The sequence below is a fragment of the Wyeomyia smithii genome, chromosome 1 (genome assembly GCF_029784165.1).
Source record: "Wyeomyia smithii strain HCP4-BCI-WySm-NY-G18 chromosome 1, ASM2978416v1, whole genome shotgun sequence".
NCBI lineage: Eukaryota > Metazoa > Arthropoda > Insecta > Diptera > Culicidae > Wyeomyia > Wyeomyia smithii.
The window spans coordinates 204,570,873-204,587,761 of record NC_073694.1 but is presented as its reverse complement, the minus strand read 5'-3'; the positions used below and the strand labels follow the sequence as shown (position 1 = coordinate 204,587,761).

The following is a 16,889-nucleotide window of genomic DNA, read 5'->3' as shown; positions in this document are numbered from 1 at the left end:
GAAACATGTTTTCCGCAGACCTTGGAAATGTCCGCCGGAGATTTACTGAATCGTACTCACGAAGAGCTAGTGTTGCTGTTGATACAATTACGACGCCAGAACAGCAACACGGCACGCTCAATCGAGCAGTGTTGCACAAATGTACACGATATTCAGGTTAATTCGAAGTTTTGTTTTACTCTCGAGCAAGCTTTGTGCGGTTACAGGCTTTTTTGTTTGGTGGGACTTTAACAGTAGATAAGCAATTTTGTACACAGTCAAAATTCTACTAACCCTTCACACTTGTACAAAGAACAGTTTGGTGCAGGCGATAACCCGTTATATTTTTCGGCCATAAAAACTCATAAGCAAAATATGCAAGCAAGAAAGGTACAGCGAAGTCAGGGTTTTAAGTAAAAGTTTGTACTAATATTTGCAGAACTCGATACGTATGTCTGACGGACCCACGAGGGCGGAGAATCTTGCCCGGCTGGAGGCACTCAAGAAGCAATTGACGGAACTGGAGAAGCAATACGAGAAGGAGAAACCTTTGATCAATCTGGTGGATAATATGGTGAAGTTGGGAACACTGTACCGTGGTGCCCCTGGGAAGAAGAAGGCACATGCGTCGGAATCGGCTACCCTAGATCGGCTAGAGTTCAACCAGCGGGTCCAGGAGAGGCGGCTGCTGCAGGAGGAACAGCGACAGTGGGATCGGCTTAGTCCGAATCACGTTGAACTACAGGTAGGGTAAATTTTTGTTCTTTTTTTAAGTTGAAGTGAAATTCGTATGTTTCGTGGACAAGATATATTGATCTATCCACGAATGATAAAACTTCAAAAATCTTAAAAATATCAGGATTATAACAAATCTTGATATTGTGTCACAAACTTTTTGTATCAACTTGTGTTCTAAGCTTGGTCTTGTTAATAGTTAAAATATCAAAATTTTTATCAAAATTATTTACTGATTATTACGAATTATAGCTAGTTTTGTAAGGTTTATGGCAGAAAACGATCAGAATTAGTTAGAATGTTATAAATTTTGTTATAAGAACAAAGCAAAGCCTTGGTGCTACATTCCGATTCGGAACTTGACCTTCTGTTTACTATACACAGACTTCGCAGCCAACCGTTAAGTGTACAGGACAATTGCGGGGCTAGCGCTACGATCCTACTGACACTAACAGTCTCTCCCGAGTCAAGACTCGAGCCTACGATGACTGGCTTGTTAGGCCAGCATCGTACCTCGAGACCAGCTGGGGAGGCTCAAATTTTGTTATAAACATGCTTAAAAAACACACTTTTAAATATTCAAGTATATGATAACAGAATTTTATATAATTCTATACTATTTATCATTCTGGCATATCAAGAATATTACAGGCTTTGTTATTTCTATCAAGTTCAGATATATATGTGTTACCCGTTTGTTATAATCATTTAATCGGGTACCAGTGTAAAAATCTCAGTCGCAAAGTTTCTTGTAATAACGTCGCGTACGTCTACGAACCCGCTCATCAATGAGCAACGTTGAACAACGTGCAGGATAGTACATCTCCTTGTTTCAACCCTCTGCGTGCATCTAAGGGATTCAAGAGTGTAGCACCACATCACTCGGTCCAGGGTAGCTTTGATAAATCGCGTCAGTGTATCCGGAAAACCGTAATCATGCATTATTTACCATAGCTGGTCGCGGTCGACTGTCTCATACGCTGTCTTGAAGTCCACGAAGGATCTGCCGAAGAGTGAAAATTTGACCCGCAGTAGTGTGTGCTTGCGTGAAGCCCGCTTAGTACTGCCCTACGTAGGGTCTTGTGGTTAGTTACCGGGATTATCGGACAAAACCAGAAATTCTAACATTTTGTATGTTCAAAGTTTAAAATTGCCGTGCCCATGCACCCACGATGGCAAGCGAGCAACAGTTTCCAACGTTAGACCTTACATTTCTTTCACATGCAGTATTAAATAAAACATTTGTTATTAGTCGCTCACTTTCATCAGTTCACTTTCAGCTCTTATAAAATGTGTTGGGATTCCATTGAAAGAAACAAGAAAAAGGTTCATTAAAACAACGTAGAGTATCGCATAAGACTGCTGCAGGAAACCTGTTGAAGACGTTCGATACTTTATTTAGAGTTTATTTATTCTAATTTAAACATTATCAATACAGAAAAGTTCATAAATTTAATAATAATTCCAATTACAAAATTTTGTTCAAGTAATTGCGAACCCCCGCGCGATCGGTTCTTCGGTTTACGATCTTCCAAAAATTCTTGGGTTGGCGTACACGATAAAGTGCGTCTCTCCCGAATATATTGAGTTAGTTTCAAGTTAGGTTTTTAGACAGAAAATTTAGCTGCCTAGAACTCTCCTGAATATTTAAAAATGTGCAGGAAAAATAGTTTTTCTAACTTAAATCTCTTCCGTGACATTTTCAGCGTGTTGGCCACAAAAAAGTTTCTTCTAACAAAAATATTTTTCCTACCCATTTTGAATTGTTTAGAATAGTTCAAGGCAGCTAAATTTGCTTTCTAAAAATTAAGGATTTTGAAATGACGATTTATTTTCAGATCACTTTTTATGTTTAAAACTTTTAAAGGTAACATTTCCTAATAAAAATTGAAAACTAACACCTAAAAAATAGAATTCCGAATAATCGTGTCTAAAACTCCGGATAATCGAGTCCGACCTATACTATACATCGCATGCTGAGATGCCAGACTTTTTCGAGAGAAAATCCCTAGACCTGGCGATCTGGCATCTCTGATCGCGAGTGAGGCATGTACATTCAGGGTTGATATTTGTTGACACTCTTGAGTGAAAGTGAAAAAAAGCATTCATAAACGTTATTTTTTTACAATCCTTTCAGAGTTCTCCCTTCCCGCTTTTTGCATGGAAGTGAACTGTCAAAACACCTCATTATATTTCATGCGATGAAAGCAAGACAACAAAATCAGTTTATCAGTTAACAAAGATTGTCAAGGCATCGGTCAGTGTCAGTGAAAAAGTGTTTCGGTAAGGTTAATTTCGGTTAAGTGGACTGTTTGTTTTTCTTTTTCGCTTTGAAGTGAAGATCATTTGGTTGGATTTGTCGTCAAATTTTATTCCGTAACCGTGAACGATGAGCGCGATCTATTTCATCTGAGTATAATAGCACGTTACTAGGACGAAAATCTAGTGTATCTGAAAGAGTGCTGCGATCATTGGAAGTGAAAATTGAAAATGATTGGCTGTAATTTTCGAAGAATTTTGCTTGGGAAAATGACTTTTATCAGCAATGTGTACATTAGAGTGCCAATGAGATGTATGAAAAAAATTTACCTTCGAATATCATTTAGCGGTAGGGCTCAAAAGTTTCGTCTTCTCGAAAAAAAGTCCCCATGCAAAATTTCAGCTCGATCGAACATCGGGAACACGTGCCTCAAAGCGGTCAAAGTTTCAACTTTCTGACCGATGAAAATAATGCACAGCGTTAAGCAGCGTTTTACTTCTTCTATCCCCCTTTATCCACTCAGGGTAAATGTGACGCCAGTCCTAGTCCTACGAATCCTTTTGCTAAGGGAGATAGACGACGGAGTAGATTCTGGGAGGGAACATTGTAGCAGATCGCCCTTAGTTATAGATGGGGCATACAACTCCGGTAGTCTCTCTTCCTCCCAAATCCAGAAAATTACTCAAAGGAGTGCCGTTTCTAGTCCGCTTTACGTTGTCATCCAATCTCTTATTGTTTTAACATCGGAGTGTAGTGTGAATTTCTTAAGGATTATTAAATACAGGGTAGCATGAGGGGCTTCCAAAGCAGCTGATGGTGCACTTTTCATTGTCCCAGTTATTGATATACAGGCAAGCCTCTGCAATCATAGTTCCCGTGTTTCTCCCACGGCTTTACTACACACCCATAGGGCATTAGCAGAGCCGAATTCAAGGAGCTGTTATGCTTCCGAGTGGTTATTGCATGCCTGGCATTGCATGGCCTTCTCAACATCACTCGATTGGTTATCGTGTCACCAAACATCCCTATCTTATAGCCTAGCTCTGCTAACCTTTTAAGGAGTTCGTCTACAACTAAAGTCCACAGTAAGCGCGAAAGTACTCCTGCTTAAGGGGATCCCTTTATCGATCTCATATTTCATTCATTTAATAATACAGCTATCCGAGCTCCTTGTCTGCATTGCGGAACGCATTATCGAGTGCTCCTTCAGTATCAAGAAAGACAACCAGAGCTATTTCTTTGACTTGAAACGTTTTCTCAATTTTACTGACTAGCTCGCAGCTGTTGAAGCGTTATTGGTCTCTTCACGAACCCGTCTCTAGTCCTGTCTTTAGGCATGTCTTCATTTTCCGTTATATCCAGTTATTTTTTTTATATTGGTCCCAATCTGAAGTGACTATTACTCTATTTAGTTATTGTCTAGATTTTAGCTCCAATTCTGCCAGTTTCTCCTTCCACCAGGAAATACCTCTGCTGGATGATCTATGTTGAACAGGCAATTAGCTTGATATGATGAACTTATTTTATAAATGTTATTTCAGCCTATTTCTATCTACTTCGTTCTATTTATGTTGGGAAATATAATTGCAAGATCAATGATATAAATAATTTCCGGAATTTCCGTACCCAACGTGCATAATTTTCAATTCTAGAAAAAATGTCAAAACACGTTCGAAGAAAAAAACGTCGTGGTGGCGGTGCTCGTTTGACAGATTCGTTCAAGAATGTAGTGAGTCCTGGAAGCGTCGGAGGAAGAAGAAGTGACCATTTCGAAGCCTGAATGTATTTCAAATTTTATTGTCGTTCTTCAGAGAGAAACGACACTGATCTCTATTTTGCTTCCTTAGTTTTCTGTAATTTTCTGTGATAAATGATTCGGTTTTATAATTAAACCTGATGAGCAGGTGATGATTCTTCATCAGACACGTACTAGATCACAATCTTTCGTTACAAAACGTCACTGCAGATCGAGAGATCAAAGACCTCTTTTTGAGGGGTTTTCGACCATCCTGAGTTTGATTTGGGATCATTTAGAAGGAAGTTTTGGCGATTCGTAACTCAATTTGGGATTATTTTTTTTTTTGACTTTTCTGACCCCCATGTGAAGGGTTTTTGGTGATTCCGAGCTTAGTTTGGGATAAGCCATTCTGAGCTTAATTTAGGATCTTTTTCTTTTTTGGCCTTTTCTGGCCTTTAGAAGGGAGTTTCAGCGATTTTAGGCTTAATTTGGGATCATTTTCTTTTTTAGCTTTTTCTGGGCTTTAGAAGGGGTTTACGATCATTCTGAGGCAAATTTGAGATTATTTTCTTTTTTGGTCTTTTCTGGCCTTTAGAAAGAGTTTTCGGCGAGCTTAATTTGGGATAATTTTCCGGCCTTCAGAAAATCATTTTCTGTTCTGGCTTTTCCTGGACTTTGAAGGTTTTTTGGTTATTGTGAGCTTAATTTGCATTTTCCTCTTTGGCAGCCCAAAAATGTTTAATTATTAACTCAGGGCTTTTGAATTAATAAATTTAACAACACTCATATTAAGTTTTGTTTTGTTTACTCATTAATTCTATTTTACTAATGTTAACGCTTCATTTGAACAACTCTCAATCTTTTTGGGCAACTTTCATCAAGAGGGATTATTGAGCTAACTATTTAAGCCGATTCGTTGACATTTCAATTTCAAGATATTTTTGGGCAAAATCTCTACCCCTTCCCTAATAGCAATGTCACTGTATGTGGATACTGGGAAGGTTTCACGTCCTAGGCTGTTGTGATTGTGATAACTGTTTGAATAACTTGACGGGTTTACAGTCAGCATAAGAATGAAATCTCTATTTAATGAGGTGAGAACCTTCGATAGAAAGAGACGAGAAGAACCTGGAAACGCTCAAGGTTAAACTTTTACGACGGTCGGCAACCCGTCGTAAACCGTCTTGTAAACTGAATTCTGGTAATTTGTGAACTGTCGTGTCCGTGCCTGGGAAGTCGCATCGTTAAGGCGGTTCAAACATCGGCAGGGTTATTGCCTACGTAACGAGGCTTAGACGAAGCAGTTTCATAGTTGCTGTTTTCAATTACCAGCACTTGGACTTCACGCACCACATCTCCCCTTTTTAAGAAAAAATGATGATCGTAGAGAAATTATTCTGGAAAATCATTGCTTGTGTTCCCAAGCACCTCTGATACTGATCTTAATTAAAGTTATAGTTATTATTGTGCACTATTTTCTGTTCAAGTGTGATACAAATTTGTATAATTACTTTCAGGTGGTTAATTGAAATGTTTTCGTATGGTCCATTGTAAACCATATCCAGTTTTATGTTAACTTTTGATTTAAGTAATATTCTATCTGCTAATAAGATGTCTATGGGGTTTACACATTTGAACGGGGAGGATGCACAGGGTTGTGAGATCCACTGACACTCCGAATATCTATTGCTTTCGAGTTGTTAACAGTCACACATCATTTTGGAGACTGGCTTTCCTTCGCTATTTATAGAACGGTCGTAACCAGCATTTCTCTACCTCATTAAGGTACTGACTAAAGAAAGTTTAGCCTGCTCTTCAAGACGAAACGGCTTTGCTAAACCAACATCCATCGCATCTTCTGATTGATCAGTTTAGGCTGTTTTTCAGAACCCGGGAGTCGCCATTTTAGATTTCAAATTGTTTTCAAGGCATCTGGAGTCGATTTTCGGTCTCTCGACATCATTTCCAGAAAAATTCATGTTCAATTATATTTGGTCATTTGGTCAACTTTAATTTAGGTTTCTGAGCATCTTCTCGGTGCCGGAAAACTCAAAAAAAAAGTAAAGCAGCTAACAGCACTACATAGGGAATTAAACGAAGCAAATATTTGCTTAAAATGGGTCGTGGCCGTGATTTCACAAATCATCTTTGCAGGTTCATTACGTAAGCATTCAAATGCTATGAAACTGGTTGATTTCGAGTCGTATTGAACTGATTACTTAGCATCGTTCCTTCCGGTTTGTCTTGTTTTTTTCACAGAAGCCCACTGGCCAAAGGTTTCAGTTGATCAATCAACATTTTTAAACGAAACCCTACTCCCTGATCAATTGTGATATTTTTCTGCCAATGGAAACTAGATTTATTACGCAGTTTATTTTTTGAAAACAGTTCGCATCGAGTAATGGCATAGTTAATATATTTGATAAGGGAAGAGGCTTTGCAGAATTTTGAGCAAATATTTGCCATAGTGTAATAGTATAGCATATATATTAGCCCGAAGAAATATTTTGGCCAAAAAGTGCGTACCATACAGCGAATATTTAACTCGTCTAATACCTGCCAAACACTCAGCTTTCTCTTCAACAAACTTACAGTATTGGACACTCCAGTTTCTAATGAAATGGAGCTAGTGATTTGAAAGTATTCTAGAAATCATACACCAGCGGTGATTCAGCGTACTTGAGTAAAGTTTTACAGATGGAAAATTATTTGAGCTTAACGGAAAACTGCCAGCCGATCTGAAGCGATTGTTTAACGACATTAAAACACTGAAACCTCCTTTTCTACAAATATCTGCAAAAAAAATCGATCGCGAATTTTTTATTTGAACTTGAAAATGTTTTGCTTTGTTTTTTAATTCCTTTTTATGCGCACTGATAATTAAACGATTTTTTGTTATTTTCTATTAACAAACTTTAATTGAAATCTTATTTAGCCAAGAACTTGTTCCATTCCCGGGAAATGAGATTTTTCATTCCCGTTTCCCGGGAATATTGCAAACCCTAGTATTTCGCCGTTCTACTGTCAAATGCACCTCAGTAGCTTTTTCAATAAATTAACGGGATATAAGAACAAAAAAAAAATGCAACTCTGCAAGCAGCGATTATACACCGATTTGTTCAAGATTCCACTAAAATCACAGTCTCCGTGCATCTGACTCAGTTGAATATTTTATTTATTCATTATTTATTTTAGACCCTTTAACAATTGTCATTCGGGTCTTGGTTGAATATTTGACCAGTGTCTTTTTTTTTATTTTACTAACACGACAAAAACCAATCCCGATAAAAAATTTTAAAAATGTGCGACCATAAATGAAAAGGCCTATTGTACTAAAGCTGCTGTTAAGATTTTCTGTGTTGAGTAACGAAAGTCACCGAAGGCCACAAGCTCTTCTATTCTTCAGATAAACATTGTACCATTATTTTTTTACACGATTTGGGATGGGATTTGCGATTTGAGAAAATGCTTTGGGAAAATGCTTTCACCGAAAGCACTATAGATTAGCTTCCTATCATGGAATCATCGAGCCAAAATTGGAAGTTCACAGGAGATTACAAATGCATGAAATACACTGATTATGTTACTCTCAAAATACATCCAATAAAACAAAAAAACTTTAAAATATTCTGTTGAAATAGCAGCTCATCTAATCACAAATCCGATCTTTCAGTCTAAGGTACAACAACTGTACCAGATCGACCGTTTGCTCCAGGAAGAATCCGGAACACTGCAGAACCTGCAGCGAGACAAGGAAGATCTGGAGCGTGCACTGGGAGGCCTGAAGGCACGAATAATGAGCGCGGATGCTCCTGCAGTGGCAGTGGAAGCCGCCAGACAGCAGCAGCATACTTTGGAGCGAGAACTTTCCCGAGTGCACTCCATGCTGGCGGAGAACTCGAAGGTTGTCTCGAGCTAGAGATCTGCTTAATTCTTACTAATTTAGCTTTTGTTTCAGAAATTGGAGAAGACCGTTGCTGATAATGCCCGACTCGAGCAGGAACTGCTCGTACTGCGCCAAAAGCTGCAAGCATCCCGTGACACCCGAGGATCGCAGGGTACACTGACAACCGGGCAGGATGGGCAATACGTTGGAACCGCAACTGCGGTTCTGGAATCCGAGCTGCGCCGCGTTCAACTATTGGTCGGCGATATGCAACGTCAGCGACAGGAGTTAAGTCAGGCGGTTCGTCAGCTAACGGATAATTCCGACAGCTTGTACAGTCAGATCAACAAGAATGGTGACAACCGATCGCACATAAAGAAACGGTCACACAGCACTTCGTGGGTTGAAACTGATTTGGACTCATTGGTGAGCAAAGACCAAAGCAGAAATGAGAGCAACTCGTCGTTGAATCTGTCGGATAAACCTAGCATGATTGGTGGTAATAGAAATCAGCACGAGCACTGGGAAAGTTTTGAACCGTACAGTGTGGACAGTGACGATCTGTTGGATGACTCGGTTGGTGGTCCGTTCGGGTTTCAGGATAAGCAGGAAATAAAGACCGTTAGAATTGTGAAGCGGGAGTCGGAGCGTAGACATCGGGATCGAGAGAAGGATCGGGGTAACGTTTCAACGCACAGTCTAGATCAAGTGCTCGAGGAGGAAGCTCAGATATTCGAAGATTATACCAACTACCATCGATCGAAATCTTTGCCCAGAGGATACGAAACGCATGAAGCGTTCGTCCAGAATCAGGATGTTCAAACGTATGCTAACGATTTGAAAGATTATTACAGCATGACCGCAAACAGCAACAACAGTTACCCAGTGTCGATGATCGACCGTAAAGCTGACCTGTATTCCGGGTGTGATCGTCAGGTGAAATCATCCGCGATCAAAGCCGTGAACTTCCCAAGTAGTAACTCAGTAGAACAGAATCAGCCGATGCCCGGTTTGCGGAACAAAACGGAATCCGTTCAAAGTTTGAACATTTCAGAGCAGAGTCCGGTTTTCCAGAGCGAAGCAGCGAAACAGATCATACACGAAATGGGTGGTAATGGAACAGAAAAATCAACGCAGTCCAATGGTGAAAGACCGAAGCAAAAGGCGGAACATTTAGCCCAGCAGAACAAACATCGCCGCTCAGTGCCGAAGGAGAAACGTCGCCATCACACGGCACCGCACCATGTGACGGCGAAGCAGATCGAGATTATGCAGAGTGAGAATGATATGAACAAGAATGTGAGTCAGTCTCTTTCGAAGTAGGTAGAAAAAAGGGTAAACTTTGCAATCATTACAGAACATCAACTGGCGCGCACGAGATGACGTAGATCTGGAGGTGACTTTACGGCCAAGGTCCAATGCACCGGATGTGGTACGATCGGCTATCGGTCCGAGGGAAAAAATTTCCGAGCACACCATCGATAAGCTGCTGGCGGCACCTAGTAAAATCCTAATCCCGGAGCGGTACGTTCCCGAGCAGGCACCGGAACTGTCCCCGGAGGAGAAACGCCGTCGCCAGGAGAAGGTGGAAGCGATCAAGAAGATGCTCTCCGAAACACCGATTGCGGGAAATGTTATTATTTGCGCACAATGCTTCGAAATTGATGGTATTGCTTTGACGTAACTTTTTTTTTGTGCTTTTAGGATACTTCACCAAATCAACCAGCGAACGCAGAGAAAAGACAACGAGAACACTTGCTGCAGCTGAATCAAATTCTAGCTCAACAGGTTATGCAGATGAGCAAAATTGTGGCCGGTAAGTGCATCGATCCGTGAAGGTTTCGACCCTTATAGTTTAGCTTAGTGTTTTTTTATTATGTCGCATACAATTATATTTCGTTGTTTTGTTGTTTTTGATGATGATGATTTTGTATTGTTATCATTTCCGTCTTTTTGTTTCGTTTTTCATCCATTAGGTAACCCGTACCATGCCACTAATATACAAAAGTAGTGCCCTCATGTACCAGCCGCACTGTTGATTTTTTTATTGTTATCATTTCTCGAATGCGTCTGTTTTAAGTTCGCGAGCTGCTTCTAGTTTTTTCTGTGTGTGTATGAGGAATGCCAAAATATGTGTTGATTTACTGTTCCATACCATACCTATATACTATTGCCATCTAAATGTGTATCACTCATAACAATCAAACAAATCAAATATTTTCAACGCTTGCCAATTCAACACTGAAACTTTGTACCAACCACCAAACAACATCAGACGATACCTCTACGGATCAGAACACAGGTTTGTATTGTCAGCAAGAAAAAAAAACTTAACTGAGATCATGGATTCCAAATTTGTTTGCTCTAACAGAGGTACACTCCAACAGAATTCGTCACTCGAATCTCATACATGCAATTTATTTGAATCGTAAATTACATTTTATTTGCATGTTGTTTTTACGTTCGAAACTTTTGCATTTAAAAAAAAACCACAACAGAATAGTTTCCAGTACTAACTGTTTTTTTCTACCAACACGTTCCTCGTGTAGAAAATTCCATGGCAGTGCTGCCATCCAGCATCAGTAAGCTGAAGAAAGCTCGTGGATTCCTGAGGGGTGGCAATCGCAGAAACGGTGACGATGCAAACGAACACGAAGACGAGGAGGCAAATTATCGCAGCGAATTGGAGGATGACGATGACACCGAATCACCGCCAGAACCGCTACCTCTGTACCAGCAGCGCGAGAACTATTTCACCTAAAGAAAAAAATAAGGATTTCAACACTTTCCGATACGTACAAGTAATCTCATCATTTTAAAACGCAGAGTTATATAGTTCTTGTTAAGCATGCTTTCTGAAACATATAGCTCACGGCAAAAAAGAGCGGAACAGTTGAATTGATTTATCCGTCCATCATCGGTTGGTAATACACTGCGAATACTCGAATTATCCAAACAAAACGAAAAAAGCGGCAACTGCCAGAATTAGTGAACAAAAAAAAAAACTCCAGGGAAGCATTTGATTACCGGTAATACAAACCCATACTCACGCATATCAGTCGAAACCAAGAGAAATACAGTAGAACAGATGTTTAGTTGCCTTACACATTAGGATTCTCGTAACACTCGAATGTTGTTTTTATTTTTTTTTAACTTTGTTCGCTAGACAGCAATGTAGAGCAGTACTTTGCGAGAAGTACAAGCTGTATTTATTTTAAGTTAACCAAGAACCAGTGCAAAATCGAAACCTATACTTTAAACTAACAGAAAAGGAAACAATTAGAGCGCGGTAGTTGACAATAAGAGAGCGTCAATTATTGCACTCGTCAGAAATGAAATAAACCAATACGAAACATATTAGAATGAAATTACGTACTAAGCATAGCTAATCTGTCACGAACATATACAGTAGAGAGAGGGAGAGAGGGTAACGATATGTTACGACAATGATACCAGTAAATGATATAATCAATTACTACAGTTAGTGGATTTATCATTACGTATTAAGAAGTTAGGCGTGCGATAAGCTTTAAATAAGAAACTACCAACGTCATCCGCCAACACCTGTATTTGGAAACGCACGTCAAGCCAGAAAATTTTTTGTCAATTTGAAGCAATTAAAATCGCTAAAATGTACAATTTGCTCAATTACCTACACACAGTATAAACAAAAATAATTAATAACCTAACCGCATTTATCAATGAGAACAGACAAAAAAAACAAAATTGTTCGAGTACCCAGACAGTATTGAGTTTGACATCCTTACCAATCCCAGCGTGTGATTAGCTTTATACATAGAAGATTGAAAACATCTGTTCCAAAACATCACCGCTCACGGTTGTAGGATTTAGCGTAAAGTATTGTCTTAATGTTAGATAATGATAAAAGAAGAAAAAAAAACTAAAACAGGGCCTAAACTGTGTCGCATCCGAGCGCAATTTGCTTTTTCTAACGATTCGGTGGTATCACGAGTTCGCATTTACAGGGTTCTATGTTTTTCTTTTTCTAAGAACTTTTGATAACCAACTATATATTAGTAGGAGATCATTATCATCACCAGAAACAGAGACTAACTGGCTTCAAACGCTGCTACAGACACGTTTTATCAAGACAATGATTGAAATCCATGCATATCATACAATCGCAAAATTATCTTCCCGCAGGATCGATTAGAATGATTCGCTTTAGGTCCACCAACTGGAAAGCTTTTTGATTTGTTACTTCATTTCAGTAAAAGCCATACGCGCGGCGTGAAAAACGACAAACGCCGATTTTTTTTCCGGGAAAGGTAGACACGTCCTAGACACACCATTTCCGTGGGAACGGCTGGAAAAGTAGTACAACAGGGAACGTTTATCGTGACCGCGTAATTTTTCTTCTCCGAAATTTGGAAGAAAAACAGAGAAAACGATTTGCCATACTACATACTATGATCTACTGTAACAAAAATCAGTTGTACGAGAGAACACTATTTTTAGCTATTGTTTTAGGTGCTATAATTTCTTATTTTTTTATTCGTTTTTTAATTATAACCAGTCGAGATGCACAAGACGAAACAGAGAAAATAAATCTAAAAAAAAATCATTCCCAGATTCGTTATGCGGAAGTTGTCGTTGAATAATATTAATGAAACCTATAAACTTAGTATTAACCCTAAAATATATTGTTAAAGGAAAGTAAGCATTATCCAAATAAATTGTTGCATAAATTACAAGCGAGCAGCAGCAGAGGAAATCGGAAACCTCGTTTTAGTTTAAATTATACCTTCAACCAAATAAGCAAAAAAAATAATGATCAGCTTACGATGTTCTAATTAATGGGCTTAATCACGAAACATGAGAAAGGAAAGATTAGACACAAAGGAAACACAAAACAGCAAAAGCACAAAACGCATTTAAAGCGGAGCATTTTGAAAGAGCATAAACCAAGTTCATATGCATACATACATTTACATACATACAACCTTAATAGTAAAAGCTGACTGGCCGCGTGCGTGCGCGTGTGTCTCCAAGCACGAACAGTTTCAATGCGTACAATCTTTCATGATAATAAACAACACATAATTGAAGAAATAAACTATTACTTCTGGCATCGTTCTCAACGGTGTTTTGGCTTGGTGGTGCCGCAACAACCGCGTCGCGGTGAGAAAAATTCCCTCGGTGTAAGTTATTTGACTTTATGCTTCGTTCGATTTTCTGTTTCACCCTTCTTCGAAAGAAGTGTGTTTTCGTGAGAAAATTTGGTAATAAAAGTGGGGGAAACATGGTAAAAATCTAAAACATTAAAGAATTTCAGGAACCTCATTTGATCGCAGGAAATCTGGGAAAATTTAACAAACAATTATGGGAAAAAATTCCGCGCTAAAACGGATTTATTTAAGCATAAGAAGCTACTACAAGGAATCTACTATTGGGTTTCATATCCGAACAAATACTCTTCTAACATTATTTTTAATAATTATTTACATTATTTTTATAATTTCAAATTTTCACCTTTTTGGACATTTTCGATACTTTTTTAAAGCAAAAAAGGTAAGTAAAAACCGATTCATTTCGAATTCTAATATAAGTAATAAAGGCTTTCAAACAAATTTAATATAATCTTGAAACTGAATCAAATGGAATTCGATTAATTTTTAATAGTAAAATATCTATATCTACAAATGTGAATGCCCGCCTGTCTGTTACCTATAGACTCCAAAACAACTGAAACAATCACCGCGAAAATTTGTACACAGGAATTTTTGAGTACAGGGAGTGTCAAGAATATATTAATTTTGCTCCATCTCATCAGCGTGGGGCTCAATTTGTTCTTTTTTTGTGATGTTACGTGTCATTCAAGACATCTTCGTGGAGTTGCAATGATGAGAGAAGGCGGGATGAATATTCCTGTAATATTGATTTCACTGTATATCAGTAGCGCAATCGAATTTCTGTAACACCTTTGTCAAAATGCACACCTTTTGCCCTATAACGTTCGTCAGACCCATATAGCCGTCTTAGGATTTTGTCAGATAATGGAATGCCGTGCACGCTGACTTTCTAGTATAGTTTGGTGGTAAATATATTTCAGGTTTCATACATCACCAAGAACATTTCAGTAACACCTTTGTCAAAATGCACACCTTATGCCCTATAACTTCCGTCAGACCTATAAACCCACCTTAGGATTTTGTCAGATAGTGGAATGCCATGCACGTTGACTTTCTAGTATAGTTTGGTGATCAATATATTTCATGTTCCATATATCACCAAGAACATTTTCGTAACACCTTTGTCAAAATGCACACCTTTTGCCCTATAACTTCCGTCGAACCCATATAGCCGCCTTAGGATTTTGTCAGATAGAGGAATGCCATGCACGCTGACTCTCTAGTATGGTTTGGTGATCAATATATTTCAGGTTTCATACATCACCAAGAACATTTCCGTAACACCTTTGTCAAAATGCACACCTTTTGCCCTATAACGTTCGTCAGACCCATATAGCCACCTTAGGATTTTGTCAGATAGTGGAATGCCTACACGCTGACTTTCTAGTATAGTTTGATGATCAATATGTTTCATGTTTCATACATCACCAAGAACATTTCCGTAACACCTTTGTCAAAATTCACACCTTTTGCCCTATAACGTTCGTCAGACTCATATAGCCACCTTAGGATTTTGTCATATAGTGGAATGCCATGCACGCTGACATTCTAGTATAGTTTGATGATCAATATATTTCATGTTTCATACATCACCAAGAACACTTCCGTAACACCTTTGTCAAAATGAACACCTTTTGCCCTATAACTTCCGTCAGACCTATAAACCCACCTTAGAACTTTGTCAGATAGCGGAATGCCATGCACGCTGACATTCTAGTATAGTTTGGTGATAAATATATTTCATGTTTCATACATTACCAAGAACATTTCCGTAACACCTTTGTTAAAATGCACACCTTTTGCCCTATAACTTCCGTCAGAACCATATAGTCACCTTAGGATTTTGACAGATAGTGGAATACCATGCACGCTGACTTCCTAGTATAGTTTGGTGATAAATATATTTCATGTTTCATACATTACCAAGAACATTTCCGTAACAGCTTTGTCAAAATGCACACCTTGTGCCCTATAACTTCCGTCAGACCCATATAGTCACGTTAGGATTTTGTCAGATAGTGGAATGCCAAGCACACTGACTTTCTAGTATAGTTTGGTGATCAATATATCTCATGTTTCATACATCACCAAGAACATTTCCGTAACACCTTTGTCAAAATGCACACCTTTTACCCTATAACTTCCGTCAGACCCATTTAGCTACCTTAGGATTTTGTCAGATAGTGGAATGCCATGCACGCTGACTTTCTAGTATAGCTTGGTGATAAACATATTTCATGTTTCATACTTCACCAAGAACACTTCCGTAATACCTTGGTCAAAATGCACACCTTTTGCCCTATAACTTCCGTCAGACCCAAATAGTCACCTCAGGATTTTGTCAGATAGTGGAATGCCATGCACGTTGACTTTCTAGTATAGTTTGGTGGTAAACACATTTCATGTTTCATACATCACCAAGAACATTTCCGTAACACCTGTGTCAAAATGCACACCTTTTGCCCTATAACTTCCGTCAGACCCAAATAGTCACCTCAGGATTTTGTCAGATAGTGGAATGCCATGCACGTTGACTTTCTAGTATAGTTTGGTGGTAAACACATTTCATGTTTCATACATCACCAAGAACATTTCCGTAACACCTGTGTCAAAATGCACACCTTTTGCCCTATAACTTCCGTCAGACCCATATAGTCACGTTAGGATTTTGTCAGATAGTGAAAAAGTGACTTTCTAGTTGACAAACCGAAAAAAAGTGTACTCCAAAATTCAAACCGGAAAAAAGAAATATTATAGCTATTAAACCATTCTTGTGAGTTTTGGTGTCCAAAGTTGCTCAAAGACCGGAAATCAAATCCAGACAATATTATGAAATCCAAAATAACGACTTCTGATTTCCGAAAATCAGCCTAAAATGTGAAAACAGCTTTGCGCTGTGTTATCAGAAGGGTGCCTTATTCTCACTGTTGGGTAAATCACAGAGATGCAATTAGCGTCATTTCCGATACTAATTAAAACAAAAACGTGTACTTTTAGGACAAATTTAATACTCAATTGAAGAGTTAAGCGTTTCTCGACCATTCATTACACTTCGTTTAGAATGTTAGAACGCTTTAACAAAGATGGTTGTAAATTCGACTTCATCTCCATGTCTCAGCACGAACTAAAATTTCTTTT

The 16,889-nt window shown here is 38.7% G+C and overlaps 1 protein-coding gene across 5 annotated transcripts in view; it reads left to right on the top strand.

Annotated features, from left to right (window-relative positions):
• The window catches only part of LOC129719072 (uncharacterized), a 53,373-nt gene extending 39,678 nt beyond the window's left edge, over positions 1-13,695 (top strand). For 2 of the 5 annotated variants that reach the window (XM_055670454.1, XM_055670455.1), the window contains exons 6-13: positions 19-156; positions 419-724; positions 8,386-8,616; positions 8,671-9,897; positions 9,956-10,231; positions 10,303-10,414; positions 10,874-10,900; positions 11,148-13,695. In XM_055670454.1, the coding sequence (XP_055526429.1) occupies positions 19-156; positions 419-724; positions 8,386-8,616; positions 8,671-9,897; positions 9,956-10,231; positions 10,303-10,414; positions 10,874-10,900; positions 11,148-11,359 (2,529 nt within the window). In that variant the 3' untranslated portion in view covers positions 11,360-13,695. Of the gene's footprint in view, positions 1-18; positions 157-418; positions 725-8,385; positions 8,617-8,670; positions 9,898-9,955; positions 10,232-10,302; positions 10,415-10,574; positions 10,901-11,147 lie in introns of all 5 variants that reach the window. The other 3 variants (XR_008727121.1, XM_055670457.1, XM_055670456.1) reach the window with 3 other exon arrangements.
• The last annotated feature ends 3,194 nt before the right edge of the window (positions 13,696-16,889 follow it).